Source organism: Amphiura filiformis, chromosome 15 (assembly GCF_039555335.1).
Source record: "Amphiura filiformis chromosome 15, Afil_fr2py, whole genome shotgun sequence".
Taxonomy (NCBI): Eukaryota; Metazoa; Echinodermata; class Ophiuroidea; order Amphilepidida; family Amphiuridae; genus Amphiura; species Amphiura filiformis.
The window spans coordinates 52120097-52145240 of record NC_092642.1 but is presented as its reverse complement, the minus strand read 5'-3'; the positions used below and the strand labels follow the sequence as shown (position 1 = coordinate 52145240).

Here is a 25144-nt window from a genome sequence, read left to right as displayed (position 1 = left end):
GTTAAACCGACGCTGGATGGGTGTAGGCCTATTTGATTGCCTTTTTTTGTTGTATATATTCTGCACGTACCACCATTGAAATCGCAATAGTTGCTAGGCCTACCACAGTAGGCCTACATTCTGTGACCGGAACTCATCCACATCATTTACTTATTAATCCACATTACATCGCGTGTGCATCGCGAGCGCGGAGTGATTTGGAGGTGTTCGCACTTCTTGCGTTCATGTAGCGTACTAAGAGTGTACGCAATGTAAGACGCGTGTATGCTTTCTACTGTACCGCGCTATATGTGCGCGTGTGTTTTTATATCGCGGAGCCACTACATTGTAGCCGTGAGGAGTGTTCCATCTTGGCCAAGTATTGCATATTACTGGAAATTTGATTGAAATTGACTTTGAAAATGGGCAAACTCCAGGTTTTTGAGGTGATTTTTAATGGCGGAGTGGATCTGTTCCGACCAGGAGAATGGGTGCAAGGTTATGTGAGAATCGTGTTATCTCAAGCCAAGTCTGACATTCGAGGTAAGCCACACCCATGACACCAGCCCTCAACATTGCCTAGGGCCGATGAACGTCATGCGACATTCCGTTTTTGATTTATTAGACAAAAACGAAATTTAGATGAAATTCTGTCGGTCGGACATCCGGGCTATCTCTAGTCTCGGGCCCAAACTGCATGTGGCTCACGGTTTGTTGTGAACAACAGAAACCGGCTGTGAAGGAGGCTACATAGCGATGTTGCTGGAGTGACCCTCAATTTCGGAGAAAACGACACTCGACCATTGAATTTAATTTTAAGTCTGTCAGTATATAAACGGTAAATCAAGTAAGTTTCTTCCACTCTGAAGACTTAGAAACGGTTGTTTGATTCCACTGACTATTTGCGATCGAAATTTACATAACACCAATGACAGAAATCATCAACAAAAATCGAATGTTTTCACTCGACCGTGAGTCGCATCATCAACCGGAAGTGACGTGGCACGGACAGACAGAATACGGTATTTTGCATTCGCCACTAGAGACAATTATCTTGGAAAAAAGTACTTGGAACACATGTTGTCGTAATACCATCCAGATTTGCAATGAGCATCAGTGAAATGATGTGTATTTTGTTTATCAACAAACATGACATCTACGACAATGATTTCCCCTTCCTCTCTCGCCATCAATCAATGTTGGAACACTTTGGAAAACTGCTGAAAACATTATATAGCATTTCCCAACATTGCACGGGGGATGTCAGTTTTTCCGTTCTTGACACAAATGTGTTCCAAGACCATCTGGGCGATCCTGACTTTTAGACCACCCGCGCTATAGGGCCCAAATATTACTATTTCATCAAGGTAATATTCTAACAAGCTTAAACTAAAAGTTTCATCTAAGGAGTCAAGCTTTAAACTATTATTAAGCAAAAATATCCAACAAGCTAAAAACGATTTTCCCCCTTTTTTAACAAGCTAAAACCAATTTTTGAAAAGAAGCTTAAAACATCAATTTTTTCATTGTAAGGGGGCTGGTATTTTCTTCGGAAGGGGGGGGGGTCCCAAAAATACAGGAGAGGGGGTCATAGAATTTTCAGACCAAAATAGGGGGGGTTATAAATTTTTTAACACCCAAAATAGGGGGGTTATACAATTATTGAGGGCTGGTGACTTAAAATTTTCTCGCGCTGCGCGCGCATTCTTTAACTTTACAATCAAAACGTGCGTACAATCTATGCAAAATTTGTACGCGCTCCGCGCGCCTTCTTTACAAAATTTGTACACGCACCACACACTTTCTTTGCTCTCAAGTTTTGGCACGCTCCGCGCCTTAGTTCCGGCAATGAATAATTTGTCTTGAGTCTGTGTATGTGGAAGGGGGCCCAGACAAACAAGTACCTAGACCTATGACTTTGGTTTGCGTAGTGAAGTCAACACTGCTTAGCAACGATTTTGACAAGGACGCAACCCGGACGCAAACAAGCAGACATGTTCGCGTCTACAGAACACGTTGCATTCATTCTTGGTACCGGTATTATAATTTCAAACTTGTACTCTAAAACCTTTGACCACCGCATCCACCGTGAATGGTGATCATCAGCCTGTTACTTGAATGCATGCGCGCGCGAAATAAAGTTTTTCAGGCACATTTTAATACAATATTGAAAAGGCTGTAGTATGGTTCACATAAAACCTTCCAAAGTAATTTCAACGGAATAAATTATGTCAATCGGTATAATGTATTCTATAATATTGAAATTAACCACATAATACACAATTTATTTAAAATAAATGAGTGTTTAAGCGCAATCGGCGGTATCTGCAGATTTGAGTGAAAATCGTTCCTGCTGTATCAATACATTTGGAGTAGCCTTTTTGCAAAATTATTGAAGACAAAACGAAAGAAAGTATATTGTATGATGAATTTGTACTCTTCTTTTAGATTTACTACTTTTAGCTTGTCTCTATAAACTGCAAAAATTTGTGTTTTATAAGAGTTTTTGTGTTAGTGTACTAAGCGCACCTGAGCGCCTCCATTTACGATACGATCTTTTACCTCTTGTACGACTGCGAAAAAAGACTACGCGCGATGAACCTTCTGTCCGCATTCGCGTTGAAACGAACGGCCGTGAAACAAGCAGACATGTTCGCGTATACAGAACATGTTGCATTTGACGCGGGCGATAACGGCGCAGCAATCACGCAAACGATCGCGTTTTTCGTTCCAGACATGAACGCTTATTTCTCCGCGTCCGACCACCCGACCAAAATCACCTTGGATACGTGGCTTCATAGACATACCAACCTAGACCTATTACTGCCCATACTTTACCACAGCGGGAGGTGAAGCCCCGTATCCAAGGTGATATTGACGGATTGACGGGGTTACTAGGCGTGGAGAAATATCACAAACATGTTTGACGCGCTCGTTTGCGTGATTACTGCGCCGTTATCGCCGCGTCAAATGCAACATGTTCCATAGACGCGAACATGTCTGCTTGTTTGCGTCCGGGTATGCGTCCTTGTCAAATTCGTTGCTAAGCAGTGTCGGCTTCACTACGCGAGTCAAAGTCATAGGTCTAGGTTCTCGTTTGTCTGGGCGTGGCTTCACCTACTGCCATGGTTAGGGATGGGCAGTTATAGGTATAGGTGGTATGTCTATGGAAGGGGGTGGGAGGGTCGTCATAAAAATTTCGACCCAAGATAGGGGGGTCGTAAAATTTTTTTGCCCGTGATAGGGGGGTCATAACAAATTGACTCCGGTCATCAACATATTTGGGACCCCCCTTCCGAAGATAATGCCAGCCCCCTAAAAATCATCTAAAACATCTTTTAAAATACAATGACCTACCTAATATTACTAATCTATGTTTCCGATGATATCCAAGAAGCTAAAATATTGTGAAAGAGGGCAGGGCTTTGAGTAATGAGGGAAATTATGCTGGTTTCATACTACCCTGCCGCTTGAATACATCACGTTTTTCGAGAAATTCGCCATCTTGAATAAATGCAGAATAAATTGCGTCACGCAGTAAAACGATGTCAAACGCGCTTGAAAATGCATGATATACGCTAGCGTAAATTACCCTCAAAACGAGCGTACATCAACTTCGGAGCTGGCATCACCGGTTTTGTTACCAGCTTTTTTACGTCAAAAATAGCTATAAAAACGTGAATTTTGGAACAAAATAATGCTTGTTCGATGAAATAAAAGGTATGTTTGTACAGTTGAAAACATGTTTAACCTTGTTTCAAAAGTTTAATATGATAAATTTGCAATTTGTACCTTATATAGCTCGGGTGGTCTAAAAGTCAGGATCGCTAAAATTGATTTTATCTTGTTAAAAAACGGGTTAAAAAATCGTTTTTTTATTTAATTTAATCCCCAACTTATGCAATTTCATCATCGTATCAGTGTCTTTATTATTTGTTTGAGGCTTTTTCCAAACATTCGTGCTATTTATGCATAAAACGGCCAATCTATCTTTACAAAATGCATACTTTTTATGTAAACAAAAAGCTAAAGATAGCATTATGAGATTTATCATTTATTATTACACTCTTCAGTTCATCTGCCTCCGTGGCCGAGCGGTAAAGAACGGGACTAGTATTGGTTCGAGTCCATCGAAGCCTGTGGAAACTTTTTTTCTTGAAATTCATGATCGCATTTCGAAATGAGTATAACTTGTCGGTAAATCGTGTATCGTATCTGAATGACTCTCCTTCACTGGGCTGCATGTAGTAACTCCTCACGATATAATTCGCTTTAGAATAATGTCAATATAATGTCAATATTTTCATTTGTTTTAGGTATTCAAATCAAATTCAAAGGCAAAGCCAAGACCCATTGGACAGAGACTGAGAATCATGGATCCGGTGATAATCGGAGTACAGAGATCGTTCTATGACTCTTCTTCATTGGGCTGTATGTAGTAACGCCTTAAGGATGCACACAGGATCACTGAAGTGTTACATGGCCAAAATTGAGTTTTCATCACTAATGTCATCTTCAAACCGTATTTTATCTTGTCATTAATAGATTTTAAAGAAATCTTAAAATTTGAACCATAAGAAAAGCTATTTTAAAGACCCTTTTTTATTAAAAATTCGTCAAAATGCAAAAGCAAATAAATCATTGTTTTCCCGCAATAGATCGCGTAACGCGTACTGCGGCGTACAGCTAGCAAAGACACGCACACATGGTAAACTGGATGGGCGAGGTGATTACTGATTGCGATCACTACCGTATTTTATCGTATTGATCTCTTCAAAGGTAGGTAAAGATTGCACCATTGCATTGCGAAACTGCGGGCCGACAGACCACCACCGTCCCCGTCCCAGAATCAGTAGGCCTACTCGATAAATTTCGCCAAAAAAGTGCTGATATAGTGGTATAAATTATAGTGTTTTTTTATATGAACATAATAGTGAATTTTTTGTTTGTTTTTGTTTTGTTTTTCAAGCCCTGTAATGATGACGCAATCTGGTAGATACGATAGAAAACGTAGGCCCTAAATATTTTGCTAGTAGGCTAGACTTAGCCGTATAGTACATCATTATAGGCTTATTATTTTATGTTTAAAAATTTGTTTTATTTCACTCATTCATTCATTCATTCATTCATTCATTCATTCATTCATTCATTCATTCATTTCATTGTTAGTATTTGATTTACCAAGTTGGTGTAGTTGGACAATAATAGGCCTATTAGGCCTATATTAGCTTATATTTTATGCAGTCCCAGCCTTGGTTCGGGAGCCTCTGCGGTCGTTCAGTCTCGTCTTCATTTTGAAGACGGCATAAAAAATAGGCAAGCAGTTAGGCCTACTACCGGTAGGCCTATATTAGATACCTAAAGGACCCGAATAATGTTTCAAAGTGTTATTAAAACACGTATTAAAAAACGTTGACATTTCAATAGGCCTACATCATGTTGACCATCTAGGCATAGGGCTATAGGCCTAACTCTATGTCAAAAATTTCGATATTTGAAATCGGCATAGCGAGCGAGCACGCGTTTATGAAAGCATTTTCATGAATGTTTTAATGCTAAATAATAATTTCAAACGAGAAATATAATCGAAAACGCAAATTCGTGCTTTTTTTCATAACCCATTTTAACTACATTTCCATTAGTAGGCCTATTAGGTCTACCATGCCATGATTGCGATAACTGACCTTTTGGTTTTACAACACTTTTTGCGAATGTTTTGGCCAAATGCCTTTTTATTTGCAATCGTTTGTCTGGCTTTCAACTTTCACGTTTTCTGCATGCTTTAAAAGGTAATTACTGCTTTAAAGCATTTTCCGTGAATGTTTTCATGCAGTGTTTTAAAACGCTCTTTATAGCATGATGCCTAGGCCTATATAGGCCTACGGTAGGCCTACTGCATAAACCACAATCTAATTTAAAGCCATAAGTGTTCCGTTTTCTACTTTTGAAATTCGGTTTTGTTAGGCTATGTAAATTTCCGTGTTTTTCAGTTTTCTTGTGACCTCTCCGTGTTTTGCCCGTTTAACATATATATATAGGCCTACTTTTTGTCCGTTTTACAAGAAGTTTATTCAAGACATATTATAACTTTTACCCCACTTTTTACACGTTTATTTGATTGAAAACAACAACAGACACACTGTTGTTGTTGTTGTTGTTGTATTTTATTCACTTTTTATGCGGTACAAAATATTTTACAACTTTGATATTCCGTAACAAACAATTAGGGCCTACAATAACAAAAACGGAATATTGAGTAATGCGACACATCAGAATCTTTTAAAATTTTACTTGGGATTCCTGTGGTGTAGGCCTAGCTTTAACGGGCGTTAAAATGCCTATCTTTGGCGCGGACGGGCCGCTGTGGTGCCTCTCAAGCACCAACTAAAAAGAAAAAGCAACGAGTAGTAACAACATCATGTTTGCGGTTCAGAAAAGGACAATGAACATAAAAATGAAATATTTGTCAACACCAAAAAAAAAAAAAAAAAAAAAAGAAAGAAAATCACCAAAAACATTGCATTTTTAAAACAAAATTATAAAAATTAGTACAAAACAGAAATCGCAATTATCATGATTATGTCTCAATTTATTCTTCATTTCATAAAACTTCCTGATCTGCTAAAATAATTGCTTGTCAGTTATTCTATGCTAATTTTAATGTTCTGATGTCCGCAAATTTTAATACAGAGCATGATCTTTTTTTTATACGGAACAGGACAAAATTGTGCAAAAATAATCATGGTTTCGTTCGCGGCAACACGACCATGCACTGTGCAACTTATTCGCGTAACCTGTCTGTCTGTCCGCGCGCCCTGTCGCTCCTCAAACGCCGACGCGACGCCGCGCCCTTGCCGGAAGCTCTGCTGCACCATGGAAACAAGACTGCAGTAAATAAAATGGCTGCACCATGTGGATAAACATCTGCCGAATGTGCACGGATAATTTTGTCATATTGTATATTTTACCTTCTAAATCACCAAAAAAATGCCAATCTGCTGCAGTTGGACGCCCCTTCTCATTTTCTAACTTGACCAAACGTCACAAGTCACCGGATTATATATTTATGGAATAATCTTCAAAAATGGACCTAAAATCGGCTGTATTTTTCTAAATCGCGATTTTCGGCAAGTTCACTGACCACTTTTAACCATTTTTGGTCCGCCATAGCGTCTAAATGAAGCATCACTGAGGTAAGTTTTTAAGTCAAACGTTTAGATATGACCAAAATCTAGATAGTGTTTTTTCATTTTTTTAAATTAGGGCCTAAAACTTTTTTTATCACCCATGATTCAAAAATTTGAACACGGGTCACACGTTTTTACTGATTTTTTGCATATATTTTAAAAACTAAGCAAAATTTCGAAAAAATAAAAAAACACTTTCTAGATTTATTTGTCTAAATTAATAAAATTCATGTTTTACAGTTTTTGATTTTCAAATAATTTTTTTATGGCGGACCAAAAATTGTTGGTCAAAAAAGCCGTTTTTTGGGATTTTTTCGAAAATTGTACTTTTTGACCCAAAACTGACATTTTAAATGGATTTATGAGCTCATTTCCGTTCAAAAAATGTATACTTTTATATACTTTACATAAATAGTTTTCGAGTTATGAGGTGAATAATAATGGATAATTAGTGATCCTGTGTGCCTCCTTAAGCTGGTTTCATACTACCCTGCCGCTTGCCGCTGAGCGCACGCGCATTGCAGACAAACGGACACAATCAATTTAAAAGCTTGTCATTGGTTGATACGCCGTGCCGCTTGCCGCAGCGGCAAGCGGCAGGAAAGTATGCTGGAGGCTTTAAGCTGGTTTCATACTACCCTGCCGCTTGCCGCTGAGCGGATTGCAGACAAACGGACACAATCAATTTAAGGCTTGTCATTGGTTGATATGCCGCAGCGGCAAGCGGCAGGAAAGTATGCTGGGGGCATTACGGTATGATATGAGTATTCATTTTAGAATTTAATTTGATAAAATATAATGTCAATATTTTCATTTGTTTTAGGTATTCAAATCAAATTCAAAGGCAAAGCCAAGACAGAGTGGACAGAACAAGAGGGATCTGGAGATAATAGTCGGAGCGTTCGTTACTATCTGAAAGAAAAATACTTCGAAGAAAAAAGGCTTATCCTAGGAAAAGGTAAATAAATAACACTGGGTTCCCATCAAACACGAAAATACCATCTTATAAACGTGTTTTAGTTGTGGTCCAAACGTTTTAATAACATTTAAAATGCCGTGTTATAGAAGAACTGAATATGAAAACATTAAATGTTTTGTATGACAAAATATTACAACAACATTTTTAAAATGTTGTATAAAAACGTTATTGTAATATATTTGTTAGCAAACATTTTTGCAAACTACACTCATAAAAACAGTCAGCCACCTGGACAACCGATTCTTTAGAAATGCTTAGTCGCGCTAAAAGTCGATCGATACATGTTAAAATCAGCACAATTCAGAGATACACCTTTTTGCTATGAAATTAATTTTCTCGGTCAAATATAAAGCAATAATTTTTTTTTCTTCAGTGATGTCAGTTAAAAACTTGGTGCTTGGATATACATTTTTTTTTAAAATCCTGGTGCTAAAATTAAGCATCAAATTGTGTCTTTTAGTGTGATATTTTTGATTTTTATAGGCCTTGAATTCGCCCGCGAGCTTTTTACGGAATTCATGTTTTAGCGTCTCAAACTAATATAGTTTGCTAAAGAAAGATATTTCCCACCCCTGTAAGGCACATCGTGTGGGTCTATATGTTATAGTTTTTTGTCAGAATTTCCGTTTTTGTTTTACCCTTTTTCCCTTCATGCTCCGAAAATGTCTACTTTTATCTCGAGAGCAACCAGCAGAAATAGTCGATATTTCCTTTGTAGTTTATCCAGGTCAATTTTCCATTGAAAGCAAATTGCCCGACCAGCGATTTGGTAGCCCAAATCCCCAATTGAGTGTTCTGGTCAAACATGATCAGTAGGAGCGCTATAGGCCTGGGAATTTCTTTGCTATATTGAAGTTCTAGCAACACTGTATAGCCATGCCGGTATTCCTATTAAACCCAGGGATATCGATCCACAATGCTAGTATTAGCCTTGATTTTGAAAAATGGTCAGCCGGCAGTAAAAATGGTGAAATGAAAACGCAAATTCTGACAAAACTATGATATATCGCTCACGGTGATGTGCGTTAGAAAGTTGGGAAAAATCCTTCATTAGCGAACTATCTTACTTTGAAAAGCTAAAATGTTGATCCAAAAAAAGGTTCGCGGGCAGAGTTTAAGCCTATCAAAATCGAAAATCTTACACTATATGACTAAATTTCACGCCTGTCATGATATTAATAGGATTTCCGCGGTGTAACGCGGCGCGTTGCGCGGGGAGCGACGCGGTGAGATTTGCGTTTGAGGAAGAGCTGCGCGAGGGAAAATGAGGAAAAATAATAAGTGGAAGGAATTGGAAAAAAGAGAGAGAGGAATAAAAGGACTCTAACTAGTCTAAGAATTATGGTAAAACTTCGCCTGATGGTGTGATTTCATAGTTTTATTAAGAAGATAAGCCGGCAGTGCTAGTGAACGTAACATGGTGGCAGCGAACGTAACATGGTGGCAGCGGAAAAAGTAAATCTACAGGTACGCCATTTCCAAGAAATAGCCTAAGGCTAAGAAAGATTCAAAGAAATCACCAAGAAAACATCAAAGAAGTTTTCGAAGAAAGAAACTGGAAAATCGCCAAAGAAAACATTAACAAAGTTTTCGAAAAAAGAAACTTGAAAATCGACAAAGACGATATCAAAGTCGGTAAAGACTAGTTCAGCTTTGAAGAAGAAACCTTCAGTGAGCTAGCCATAAGAAGAAAGAAGAGGACGCAGAACTGATTAACTGTTGTATTGGAAGCCCGCGGATTGGAAGAAAGAAGAGAGCGTCACAGATAGCTTCGCTACAGAAGAAAGAAGAGAAGAAAACAGAGTAGCTTCGTGACTGTATCATCATCAATTCCGTTCAAATACCAGAACTGTGAGATTTGATGCACATTAATACATTTTCATCGTTGGAATATATTGCTGATTTGTGTTCTTCTGGAAAAAGACAGGTGAATCGTGTTTTCATCAGTGGCAGTGTTGTCTACATGATCTACGCATCGGTGTGGCAGAGTGATGTGGAAAATGGATTACGAGAGGCTGTCTTCAGGTTCTAGCCTGCTTGGATTCCTTGCTAAATGACCAGACATTTGGTATGATATTTTGACTGTTGGCCTTTTTACTTGAAGACAATCAAGAGATGTTTATATTTTCACAGATGAAAATGATCAGTAATATATTATAAAATTTAAACGAGGATTGTGCGATAGTGAAGCAAGTATTATAAATATTGCAAATGTACGTGCACAAATGAAAGGTACGTACAACGAAATGTGTATGCACATATCAAAATTAAATGTTGTATACATCATGTTTAGTAGAGATGTAGGCCTAAGCTTACATAATGCACGTCAATCTTTGTGGCATTCAAAAATGTTTTGTTGTGTAAAGCATAATTGCGTTTAAAAACAAAGTTAAACAGCAATGAAACATTATATTGTTTTAATTTAGTATTATCATGCACATGGACAAATGTGTGCATTATTTCACATGCAAAAACTCCAGCCAGAGTACAAAAATGTGTGTAAGATTTTTTATTGGATTGTTGTAATAAGCGACGAGCGTTTGGGATTGCAGCAGTAGTGCGCAAGTCAATCGAGTCGACATTTCTTTAAAAATTGAAATGAAGGGATAAAGTAATATAATATGGTCGTCAAAAACTGTTGTGTTTAAAATAAGATTTTATCACAAAATGTGCGTATTGATCAGGATTTCATGATGAATTTAAATTTCTGGACAAGCGTTTGGTATTGCAGCTATAGTGCGCAATTAGTCAAGCGACATTTCCATATAAACATGGACATGTATAACTTAATTCATTATGTTTTGGAGAGATGGAAACTTGTGTGAGATTATCATTGGAGAAGAAATTTATCACATAAATTTTATTTGTATTTATGGCAAATGTACGTTTGGAGAATATTTTATATAATGAATTAAAACGTGCATTAAAAACAAATTGCATGAAATTATATTTATGCACACAAAAAGATGTAAATTTAACGCGATTTAAATGTGCATTTTTGAGATGATTGACACAATCATATAGGAGTTCGGGGAGTGTCATGTGGTAATGTTATCAATGCGCGATTAATTGCAATATGCGCTCAAACTAGTACGCGGCGTGGCGCGCTATGTCTGCAGATTTGCGTAGCGCCATGATTGCGAATGTATTTTATTATTGTAATTCACTTTTGAATGTAATGTCCGACCGCGATGTCGTAAAACTATGGAATGGGAAGAAAAGAGGAGAGAGAGGATGGAGAGAGAAATAAAAGGACTCTAACTAGTCTAAGAATTATGGTAAAACTTCGCCTGATGGTGTGATTTCATAGTTTTATTAAGAAGATAAGCCGGCAGTGCTAGTGAACGTAACAACGCCTAAGTTTAACACTGGAATTTGAAAAAAAATACAGTATCAAGCACTACAATTTTTCCTGACATTTACTGAAAAAATGAAAATGATTGCTTTTCATTTGGCCGAGAAAATTAACTAAAAATTTAGCTCATTTAGCGGTGTTTTACTTATGTCCTAATTTATGAAGGGGAAACTTACATTTTTTGACCGCGTATGTAGGCCTAAAGTATGATGAATTGTAGGCCTATAGATAATGACATGATGATCTTGTTTTGTACATATGTAGATAAGAAAGAAAAAGGAGAAAAGGTTCGTTTGGTTGCAGGAGAGCACAACTTTCCATTTAGGTTCCAGATTCCGTAACTCCTTTGCCTCATGCATTCGAAAGCAGGCACGGCCGTATTCGTTACAAGGTGGGCGCTAAGATTGACCGACCGTGGAAATTTGATCACAAGGTAGAGAAGCTGTTCAATATATATGGAGTGCCTGTTGATTTGAACACAAGACCTGAAGCACCAGTAAGTACTTCTGTTATACTAGAGAGATTGCGATGTTGCACACGTGGAACGTGGCACGTACGTCGTTTATACGACGTTGAAAACGGTGTTAAATATTGCTAGTCTCGGTTCCAAACTGGGTTGTGCTCATTAGTCACGAAGGTGAACAAGGCGGCTGGAACAAAGACTAATATCTAGAGCTTATCTGATCTGATCGATAGAGGGCAATGTGATTGAAAATTTAATGGTCACACCGAGTCTCTGCCTAATTCAATACAGCATGCTTTTGATTTTGACTGAAAACCAAGGTTAACAGGCTGCTTAAACTTAATTGTATTTTTGTACTGCCCAAATATTATAGTTGCACAAAAACATACATTTTGGGACATATATTAAGGACCACTACATCCATATAATCATGAATTAACTTTCAAAATGAGACTTATTCGTGCTGAAAATTAGGCGCGTTGCGTGAACTTCGACATGTTGTAAAATCAGCATAATTCTACGTAACACGTGCGTTTTATACGACGTAGGTGTCCAAAATGTGAAATCGCAATATCGTTTTTTTATACGGACATTTCAATGGACAATCTCTGCGTATGAACATGGCGTATAAATTTAGTCAATTTTTAACACATCGCTGTACCTTTATTATAATGATTTGTTACAAATAATAATTAGACTTTCCTTCTTATGTTCATTTATCCTTGACTGTCTTTAAAATATTGTGAAATGGACAAATTTTTGCATTTTCAACGATGTATCTACGTTGATTTCGTACGTGCAAAATCTTCAAAACTGGCTAAATACGCGACCTCGCTTCGATACAGGAGAGTGGTTTTGAATAGATCGACGTGCGTCCGATACCTACGTTTGGAAATCACAATCTCTCTACTAGATCTTGGGTCTTTGATATTGATCAATCACATTGATCGTGTATAGGCCGCATAATGCGGCCCATACACGATCAATTTGATTGATCAATATGCGGCGCATAGGCCTACACGATCAATTTGATTGATCAATATCAAAAACCCCGGATACAAGAGTGGATACAAAATCTACCATTGTGCAAGGTACACACTAACATAATAGTGATTTCATTGTCCAACCGTCAATAAATTCAAACTAGATTAGATCTCTTCAACTGTCAATAGTATTGAAGAGAAATATTATTTTGTATCCAGTCCTGCATCTAGGGTCCCCAATATTGAGCAATCAAATTGATCGTGTATGGGCCGCAATATTCATTCCTTATACCATTGTTATTCATAGTAATGAATATGTAAATAGTTCAAAGTTCTAATTATCCTTCTTTACAACATAACTCAAGAACCACAGAACCAATAAAAGTATATATCTGTGACATTTCAATTCTTCTACGCGCTCGCTATGAAATGATCAATGCAATTTTTGCCAATGTTTACTACCGGTACCATTCGAAAGATGCTGTGAACTGCCAAACCGCAACAGTTTGAAATAGTTGCTAACCTTAAGATCTTATATCCCATTTGAATTTGTGTGATTGAGAGTCTTTGAATTTCGAATTGGGTGTTATTATTATCTTAGAAATTTAATTATGAAAACTTGTTTATATCTTGAACATGTATCGAATAAAACATTAAATCTGACTCTATTCACCTTTTCGGTAAATCCCATAAGCCTTTGCGAGTACACCTGAGTACTCGTCATTTGACGTCACGCTGCCTTGCAATGCGCAGTAACGATGTTCGATAAACGATGTGCGCATTGGCGCAGATCAGCTTGACGTCAAATGACGAGGTCTCAGGTGTACTCGCAAAAGCTTATGGCATTTACCGAAAAGGTGAATTAATTTTCTTACACTTATAGATGCCTTCAACGTCTCAAGATGAGAAGACCGTTTGTTGTTTGTGCTGTGCAAGTGGACCAATTAAAGCTTCTGCTCAGACAGACAAGAGTGGTTATGTACCAGGGGAGACAGTATGGGTGTCTGGATTTGTAGAAAATAACAGCAGTCGTAAAATATGTGACATCACAGCAACGTTGTATCAGGTGAGTGAAACTATTACTTGGTTATGTTTTAATCATTTCTAAAGGATTATTTCCCTATTTCTGTTCTCAACTTGGTTAGATAATCTTGACATCCATTCCCATCGTATGAGTTTCGTGCTGGTATTTGCTGGCCAAATATGTACATTTGAATGTTCCATATAGATCCTTTCGAATAATCATAAACCGATACACATTACTAAATTTTTCACTTACGTGAGCTTTCGACACGACGAATCTGTGTCTTTTTCAAACTGAAAACGAGCTAGCGATGTCATGTGTCAGAACAGGTTCATAGACCGGTGGTAGCTGGTGGCGGCCTTTGTCATTGTTAAATGTACGTTTAAACCAGTGGGAGTCCTGATCTAGCACCAATACCCCCTTCCACGCGATGGTGTGTTTCGCGTCTTGGGCGTATTGAGAGACTGACGAGGAGGCATTGCTCTTGCGCTTGTGTTCCGTGAACCTAGTGCTTAGCGTGCGCTCTGATTCTCTAACATCAGTCGGAGGGCCATCATGCGCGTTTTCCGTTAAAGGTCAAATTATTAACGGACGCGACCTTGGCAAAAATGACCGTCGCACTCTTGGGTATGCTTTTTACTTTTCCGCGGAAAATTTCGATTTGAAATGTATCGTATTATGTGTAGCCAATCATCTTGGGCAATTAACAAATAAGTTTTATTAGAAAATATCTTCACAATTCTCTACTTGATTTCCATTTTGTCTACTTTTGTCGTTAGAATTCGTGATTTTGCGTTTGCTTTACCTTCAAATTTATTTTCGTTGCTAAGGACTTCTAACCCGGATATTTTCTGTCTTAACGCTTTAATCATTCTAATTTTTAGCCAGACAAGTAATTTCAACCTTTATCTATCGATTAGTCTTTGTCCCAAATTTTGAACTTAAAATTCTAAATTGTTATAATAGTTTGAATTGGTTACCCAGATTAGGCCCATCGACGAAAATTAAGTAAACAACTTCATAACAATACCGCGTGACTTGACACCATGAACGAGTACACGCGCGTGACTTTGTTGCGCCCAAGCGCGCCATTCATCTGCGTTCAGTGAAATACGCGCGCGCAGTTTAACACTGCTCGCATGAACCTTCTCAATGCTGTTGTCGCATGGCCTACTGTTTACTGGTATTTTTCCGTCTTGTAAAATACCCTTTTCATCCGGCAGGTTTTGTCTTAACCAACCAAAAATCTTGATTTTTTAATATGAGGATAATAAGCCATGTTTCTAATCATATGCAAATTCCTGATTTATGAACTCGCACCATTTTTAAAATAACGCAGTTTTCTTACTCTTTTATCTCAATTCATGACAAAAATTTGTGTTTATGTGCCCATATCATATTCCTTGCAAAGTTATGGTATTTTTTTGTGAACATATATGGAATGTTGAAAGCCTTTCTTGTAGTTATATATAAAATATATAGCTATTAGGAGTTGTAGAGAGAAATTTGGAAGCTTTTAAAACTGCAACCCAAACCAAGCAAATTTAAATTTTCGTTGTGTGCGTATTCATAGCGTACAGTTTAATAATAGCGCGTCAAAGTTGAATGGCCCTCCAACTGACATAGGCAGCATGGCAGGACAATTTTCAGATGAAATGTGATAAACAGTTCCGGAACGTTGCTCAATATAGCGGTCTTATCTTTAGGAGCAACAAGATTTGTAGCGTGTGCGGATGCCTTCGGCTTGAAATAGACGAGCAATGTAGGGGAAAACCACACTACCTTTGGCCGGCGCTTTGTTTTGGTACTGAGCCATAGGCGTAGATCCCGGGGGGATTTATTTTGTCGCCAAAAGGTGCTGAATTCACTATACTTGAAGAACTTTTTCCAACCCCATTTTCCAACCCCATCCCCCCAATGACTTCTACGCCACTGTCGCCTTTAGGTGTGAAACTCAGAGTAACTACTTCTATTCCGGCAGGTCTAAATTTTGACTTATTATATTTTTATTTACAGAAAGTTCATTTCAGAGCCATGCGGTATGGGTCTGGAAGGGAACACCGAAAACAAGAGGAAACCAAACTGGGAGAAGTAAAGGGAGAAGGATGTGGGGAAAACCGTACTGCATCATTTGACCGCAAACCTATCCGTGTGCCCTCGTGTCCTCCATCAGGTTTGGAAGGCTGTAACATCATGAGTATTGAATATTACATAGAGGTAAATACAGTATTCCAACTGCACATGCCTACATTTCTAAGGAAAAATATTAGGTGCCATAGGACGTTGGCGATCATGTCATGCCACAATTTTCTGTTATATACCATCTCCAGAAGCTCTATCGCTTTATGTTTAGCTCCCCTTTCTTTTAGCCAGTCTTTCAGATTTGATAACCACATCACTCTCTTCCTGCCTCTGCTCCTTGTGCCTTCTATCCTTCCTGTCAATACTAGGTTCTCGAAAACCATCCTTTCGGAGGATATGGCCACGGAATTTGAGCTGCTTAACTCTGATTTCACGTAACAGCTTCCTGTTCACATTTGCTCTACTTAGGACATCGTCATTAGACACTTTATCAATCCACGGGATCTTCATTCTTCTAAGGAACCACATTCACAGCTCTCCAATCTTCTTTTAATGTCTGTTGTTATTGACCATGCTTCACTTCCATACATTAGTACAGGAACGACATAGCAGTTGAGTACCCGAATTCTGGTCTCTACCCTGAGAGCACTGTTTTTTAAGATCTTGTCTAATTTTGAGAACACAGATTTAGCCAGTGCAATTCTTCTCTTTACCTCCTTAATACATCTTGTATCTTCTGTGATTAGACTGCCAAGGCAGTTGAAGGAGGAAACTTGCTTAATTCTTTGATCTTTCACCTTCAATATACATGTTGGGCTTTCAGTCTTTAATACTACCATACATTCTGTCTTCTTGCAATTTAACGATAGACCTTTCCTCTCACTTTCCTGCACCACCACATCAAGAAGCCTTTGCAGATCCTCCTCAGACTCAGTTAATAGGACAGTGTCATCTGCATATCTTATGTTCGTGATGTTATGTCCACCTATACGGAGACCATTTTCCTTTTCTAGCTCCCTTAGAATCAGCTCGCTGTAATAATTAAAGAGATCTGGTGACATCACACATCCCTGTCTGACTCCTCTCTATCTGAATTATGGAAACTGTCGGGCCTCATAACTGCTAAATTGTTGGTCTAAAGTATATAAAAGTATACATATTTAGAATGACAAAGACTTGATAAGTTCATCTGTTTTGTTGGCCCACTTCTTTTTCGTACATGCTACCAAAAAATTCTTGGGCCAAAATTTTTTAAATTAATTTTAAAAACTAGATAAAAAAATATCTAGGAGTAGTTTTTTAATTTTTTTGAATTTCGACCAAATTTCGAAATTTGCACCAAAAATGGGCAAAAAATGCTGAATTTTCAAAAAAATCATAAAAAACCCGATTTTCGCCCAAATTTCAAATATTTTTGGTGAAATTACGATCCAGCTCTTTATCCCTGTTCTTTGACATATATGGTTCAATGCAGACATGGTTCAATATGGTTCAAATTGTTTGAACCAATCGTAATCCTATTACATCATCACATCACATAACCTTTTCCCAACGCTCCAATGTAATATGGCATCTATCACAACATTCATAGCTTGTAACGTACTGACAGGGGATTTTCTTCAATCTGTTGGCTGCCAAATTAATATTTTACCTGCGAGAATTTTCTATTTTTAATTCTGGCATCTATTTTCGTAAAATAGTAAAAAATGCCAGAAATTCTTCAAAATCCTCTCTTACATTAATGTAAATTTATGTTACAAAACACAATATAAGAGATAAAAAATGATAAAAGAGTTTTCCTTTTCCATCAATATTCTATCCTTTAATTTGACATTTAATCTATACAGTTTGAAGCTGATGTGAGTGCGACACCGTTTGACTTAGAGATCAAATTGCCCATCACTATTGGGACAATTCCTCTCTGCAGTGCATACACTGCTGCCTTCCCTCCAGGAGAAGTCATTACTCAACAACCAACTGGTATGTATGTGTGTTCAGCAGCAAAGGAAATGAATAAAATGAAGGGAAAGGAGGCAGAGTAGAATTTAGTTGCAGTTTGTTTTGAGAAGCGGGTTATTTGAGAAAACTTTTGTGCAAACAATTGATCTCTTCAGAATTAGAAGTAGGTAAGGCTTGGACTTATGTGCTATTATGACAGCAAACAGCGCAAAAACATTAAGCGTAAAAATAGGGTGAAAATGCGAAATACTAAGTAAAATTTAGTAAATTACATTTTTTGTGATTGTTAAAAAGCAAATTATCTAGCGTGGTTGCACTTGACACCGAGTTTGATCCTGGCTCCGAATATTGCCTCACCTGTCTTGAACATGGTGATTTAAAAGTTAGAGTGAATGTGCTACCCGATGGACTGAGAGAATGCCCTTGCTGTGAGAACGAATATATTGAAACACTTCCTGACTCTGAATCCGATACTGATAATGATGATACTCATCATACTGATCATACATGTACCGTCTGTGATTTAAGGGTTTTCCGTCGTCACCCGATTCGACTCGACTATTGCGCCTCTTTTCAACGCGTGCGTACTCCGCGTCATGCTCGGCGTTGCGTTGCAGACATCGCAGAGAACGATGCGTGTTGTGCGTGTCAATGCTATTTTTGCGCACCGGCGATAACCAGGGCCACAAAATAAAGAAAACAATGTTTGCTGAGCGCAAGAAAAGTGGCCGCTTAAATATAACATGAAGGCCTACAAACCAAATTTTGCCAGCGTGCTTCCACTGATATAAACGGACCTGGACCCCTCCCCCAAAGTAGGCTTACGACAGTAGGGTCCAATCAGTAGCGTAGCCAGCGGGGGGGCAGGGGGGGCAGAGTGCCCCCCCTGACAAAAAATGAAAGAAAAAGTGCCCCTTTGACAAAAAATAAAAGGGAAAATCAGGAGGGCAAAGGAAAAGAAAAGGGACAAGAAGCCCTTTTCTACCGAAATTCAGCCCGAAAATACAAAAATTTTCCGCGCTACGCGCGCATATTGCAAAGATTAAGCCCTTTCCATCATGATATAAATGGGCGAAAATAGTGTAAAATACCAATTTTTTGCGCGCTACGCGCGCACATCGTCCCAATGAAGCCTTTTGTCTCTATGTATTGTATGATGCAACTGTAATTTTTTTCGTCTGTGCCCCCAAATTTTTATTTTGCCCCCCCCTGACCAAAAAAGCTGGCTACGCCCCTGGCCGTCCAATGGTATGAAGTTATAGGCCTACCCAACAAACACAGAATCAAGGTTTTTTTTAAAACATTAGGCCTAAACGAGTGTTGGATAAATTAGTTAATTCGTTTTAATAATATTTTGGCCTAAATGTTGGGTAACCACTACCGGTATATTATAGGCCTATTATTAAAGGTTATACGTTTGTAGAACGTTTCATAATGAAACGCACCACACGGCAAGTTTATAATCCAACATTTAAATATTTAAAGCATTTTGTGTTATTGGGTATAAAGATCTAGGCCTACTACGTGCACTGAATTCATAATGCATGCGATATAGACAACACCATCAAAACTATTCAATTTCAAAAAAATGTGTCATACATTTACAAAAATAATGTCATAGCCAATAGGCCAAACGTTTTTCTACAGCTATAGGCAACCCATTGTTTAACTTTGCTTTAATTGAACAGCTTTGTGATATGAATCCACCTCGAGATAATTCCGTATTATATAGTTTTTGTGACCACAAAAGTTTTCCTCTCGGTAAACGGCACTAAGCATGCTAAGTAGGCCTATGCCTATAATAATTGTAGGCCTATTATAGTCAAACACTTCCGGCCATGGTGTCAAACGCTTCGCTTTAATATGTTTAATAAATCCTCTTTTTGGTCGATCGAGTCAGGTGAACATGGTGAAACCTGAAAATTCCTCACTTTGTGTAACTTACTAACTTGATAACTCTTTGGTCCAATATCTTTGCAGATTGCAGAATCTAGAATGGGAGTTACACCAAATTAGTAAGAATATTAAGGCATGAAATCTTAATAATCGACATCATTAGAATAATTGTTCCTATTATGGTGACTTCTTAGGTAACTTTTTTTACAGTGAAAACTTTCCTGCGTAAACAGACAATTCCTTTTTTGTGGCCATATGCGTAAACGAACGCTTATCCGGCATCAGATCGCGCGTGTATACCAGCGCGTTGGTACGCACCAAAATATCCATGTACGCAATTAACTACGCATGGTGTCGCAGAAAAAAATGCATTTTTGACCTATTTTGGTCAATTTACGCGAAAGCAAGGTCCGGTACCCCCAATTTTTTTTTGCGCGATTTACAGATCTTTTTATTTTTCATAACATATATAAAATTAAAAAAATTTGATCGATACAATTTTTTTCTACAACGCAAAAGGTTGTCTATTTTGAGAAAATTGCTGATTTTACCATTGAAGTGTACAGAGATTTTTGGAAATGTACACCTCTTTTAAAACGGCTGTAGCTCAAAAGTGAGGTCCGGCACCCACAGTTCTTTTTAATGATTTATTATCTACACATATTAATGTACAAAATATGTCGATTTAAAAAAATTTGATCGAATGGTTTAGTTACGACGGTAAACCCTAGGGGGGGTAGTGTGTCCTCAAAGGATTATGGGTAAATTGGGAATTTCATCGCGAAATTTAGTCCTGATGATGACGTCACCCATTGGTTTTGTGTGTAAAAATTGGTCAACTTTAGCATGCAATGACAAGAATCCTAGGGTGTGTCATCCAGATATTATTTCAGAACTAGTTAAATACATCTTCCTTCTATTGACAAGTTTTTTAAAGTATGGATGACACACCCTGGAAAGATGTTTAATTTTCCAAATTGCAAGACCATATTTTTAGATTATTCGCCATGACAGACCGATAAAATGCGGCGATCGATTGGGATTCCCCTGGTCTGTTGCCATATTAAGTTGTACCGATTCCTAGAAAAGGGTTACCGAAATCATTCTTGCTGCAATAAAAGGTTTTTTAAGTTATTCAAAATTTGAATTACATTGGTTCCGAATCAAAAATGTTCTTTTATCCGCTAAACTCTTTATCAAATTGAAAATTGTGCAAATCAGGTACTTGATATGCATTTTTAATCAATGTCCACCGTGCATTTTATGTTTATGGCAATCCTCTAAATTTAGTAACATAACCTAGTAACGTAATTCCGTCTGCTGATCCACAATTTACGTGTTTTTATGATCGATGTTTGTACCGGGTCGATGAGCGTTACGTTTGTAAACAAGATTCACATCGATGTTTTTCACTGACTGATGCAGTATTACAGTGGTTTTCCGTCGTCACCCGATTCGACTAGACTATTTCTAACCAGGGCCATAAAATAAAGAAAACAATGTTTGCTGAGCGCAAGAAAAGTGGCAGCTTAAATATAACATGCAGGTCTACAAACCAAATTTTTTTCCAGCGTGCTTCCACTGATAACGGACCTGCCCCCCCAAGTAGGCTTACGACAGTAGGGTCCAATAGATGGTATGAAGTTATAGGCCTACCCAACAAACACAGAATTAATTTTTTTGTTAAACATTAGGCTTAAAGGAGTGTTGGATCAATTGGTTAATTCGTTTTAATAATATTTTGGCCTAAATGCTGGGTAACCACTACCGGTATAGTATAGGCCTATTATTAAAGGTTATACGTTTGTAGAACGTTTCATAATGAAACGCACCACGTCCCACGGCAAGTTTATAATCCAACATTTAAATCTTTAAAGCATTCATGTGTTATTGGGTAAAGACCTAGGCCTACTACGTGCACTGTATTCATAATGCATGCGATATAGACAACACCATCAAAACTATTCAATTTCAAAAAAATGTGCATACATTTACAAAAATAATATCATAGCCTAATAGGCCAAACGTTTTTCTACAGCTATAGGCAACCCAGTGTTTAACTTTGCTTTAATTGAACTGCTATGTGATATGAATCCACCTCGAGATAATTCCGTATTATTATATAGTTTTGTGACCAAAAAAGTTTTCCTCTCGGTAAACGGCACTAAGCATGCTAAGTAGGCCTAAGCCTATAATAATTGTAGGCCTATTATAGTCAAACACTTCCGGCCATGGTGTCAAACGCTTCGCTTTAATATGTTTAATAAATCCTCTTTTTGGTCGATCGAGTCAGGTGAACATGGCGAAAGCTGAAAATTCCTCACTTTGTGTAACTTGATAACTCTTTGGTCCAATATCTTTGCAGATTGCAGAATGTGAGTCTTTCTTACACCCGTTTATGACCAAAATACACCAAATTAGTAAGAATATTAAGGCATGAAGTCTTAATAATCGACATCATTAGAATAATAATTATTGTTCCTATTATGGTAACTTCTTAGGTAACTTTTTTTACTGTGAAAACTTTCCTGCGTAAACAGACAATTCCTTTTTTGTGGCCATATGCGTAAACGATCGCTTATCCGGCATCAGATCGCGCGTGTATACCAGCGCGTTGGTACGCACTAAAATATCCATGTACGCAATTAACTACGCATGGTGTCGCAGAAAAAAATGTATTATTGACCTATTTTGGTCAATTTACGCGAAAACAAGGTCCGGTACCCCCAAATTTTTTTTGCGCGATTTACAGAGCTTTTTATTTTTCATAACATATATGAAATTAAAAAAATTTGATCGATACAATTTTTTTCTACAACGCAAAAGGTTGTCTATTTTGAGAAAATTGCTGATTTTGCCATTGAAGTGTACAGAGATTTTTGGAAATGTACACCTCTTTTAAAACGGCTGTAGCTCAAAAGTGAGGTCCGGCACCCGCTGTTTTTTTCACTGATTTATTATCTACACATATTAATGTACAAAATATATCGATTTAAAAAAATTTGATCGATAGGTTTAGTTACGACGGTAAACCCTTAACTCTGGATCACGATTAGCTAGCTTTTGCACCTGTGCTGCTGCCGCCGCCATTAACCTTGACTGTGTATTATATATTTGATGTACTATTTATCTTGTAACTCTGTGTGACTATTATTTGGTTCACCTCAAGTTTGGTAGTGACGTCAATGCTTCTTCGCGGTTGCGCTGCAAGCGTGCCAACAAAACGCTCATGTACGCGTGCGTGCACACCTAGGGCGTTTAACTTAACGCGCGCGATTTGATACTGCGGCACGGAAAATACGCACATACGTCACTACCAAACTTGAGATGAACCAAATTATATATATTTGTTCGAATTAACTTTATATATGTTGTGAACTTAAACTTACTCTTCAGAAAAGAAGAGGTGCTCCTACACAAAAGGAGGAATTTCCAATACGAAACGAAACGAAACGATGGCGAATGTTTACACTCCAGTTACTGAAATGAAAGACATATGAATTTGAAATACATTGCAAGCAAAACAAATAGCTAAATATATGAGTTGTTGAAGACGCTCCCTATAAGATTGATCCCCCTACCCCCTTGACATGCATTATGTAGACTTATGTTGAAATATTAAATATTCCGAATTTGGACTTGTTGACAAAAGAAAAGAAATTCAAGTTGCATGATTTACATTGATGATATTGATGATATGATCTTTAATTATAATCATGATGATGATGGTTGTGATGATGAATAATAAGGTGATGAGCATGACAAAGGTTGTAGTGATGATGATGCTAATTATGATGATGTTGACTACAATAACAATAAATTAGAAACCATGTAGTAATTGTAGATGATGATGTTTTCTTTTACAGCCCCACCCAGTGAAACACTTCCTCCATTATATGAAGTAGCCATGGGTGGACCTCTAGAAATTCCAAGCAAGAGTGGACATGATTACACCTTTGGAAAGATGATGTACGCACCAAAATACCCATACTACGCCTTTCCTAATGCGAGTGATCCTGCTCATCCTCCACCAGCACAGAGCATGAATCCTCCTCATCAAGGAGAACCAGCGCATCCAACATCATAGTGTTTCTCGGAGCCCAATCTCTGTGTTTATAATTTGGTTCACCTCAAGTTTGGTAGTGGCGTATTTCGTTGGCCTAAGCCATTGAAATCGGAACGCTCCTTCGCCTCCGAAGGAGGCTAGAAAGGACGCATATAGCGCGTAGGCCGGTGCGTAGTGAAGTCGAACCTTTTTGTTTTGATCTTCGCGTGTTGATATAAACCATCGCGAACTCCGCACTGAGTACGCCGTGAGTGCGCGACAATGCTGTCGTGAGAGCGTAAAATGAGTCAGCACGCAATATTGGGAGATAACTTTACGTGTTGCCACTGCAGTTGGTCAACATTGATTAGTCTTGAATGGATTGTAGGCCTACCCGTAAATTGTACAAGAAACCGTTCATAATCGCTTTCCTGTTGTTTTTAGTGGTTATAGGTTCAATTTATTATTCATGTTATTCAGAACGGACTGTTATTTTTACTCATTTTCATGAAAACAACTGCGCTATAATCATAAAGAGCAAGCCGGAGCCAAAATTAGTATGATAGCCTATGAAGTATGATAACAGGCTTATAAATCACAAATATCTCAAATAGGTAGGCTTTTAATGGAGGCTGACTCTAAATCTTCATTCTCTCATTCCCGGTAGGTCATAATAGTCTAGCTCGAAAAAATAGATAACACAGTAGGCCTATCTTTTTTTACAACGCTAGTTTTGAAATAATTCACAATGGATAGTTCATTTTTAGACCAGGATCTTTATTATTATAAGTAAACACTACGCCATCTAAGTAGGCCTATATACAAACCTTGCATAACCTGGCAAGTTATGTGACTTAACAATCAAATATATGCCTATGCACGAACACTATTTTGTACATTCAAATATTCGATATAGGCTCTATCTTCCATATTCGTCCCAGATCTTACGATATGAAATTGGTTAATTTGGGCATAATTCGCAAATTAAGCCTAAGTCCCCCCATAAAAAATCCACGTTAAGCAACCAAAATAGCCAGTGGGATTTGTTTCACTTTTTAATACCTTGTTATTTCGGTTTAAAATTGACGAAACCTTTCCTGACAGTGATTTTTAATATAGGCCTAACGTATGGGAAACGTACATTATGGCTTCGAATCAATCAACTGGAATCCCTATCTTTTAGCAACTGATC

The 25144-nt window shown here is 37.8% G+C and overlaps 1 protein-coding gene across 1 annotated transcript; it reads left to right on the top strand.

Annotated features, from left to right (window-relative positions):
- The first annotated feature begins 401 nt into the window (after positions 1 to 401).
- Positions 402 to 23994, top strand: LOC140171027 (arrestin domain-containing protein 3-like). Its single transcript, XM_072194209.1, is given in 8 exon segments — positions 402 to 522; positions 7990 to 8124; positions 11765 to 11836; positions 11839 to 11996; positions 13830 to 14012; positions 15987 to 16187; positions 17900 to 18032; positions 23774 to 23994. Coding segments are annotated over 8 exon segments (1224 nt in total).
- Positions 23995 to 25144: the final 1150 nt, after the last annotated feature.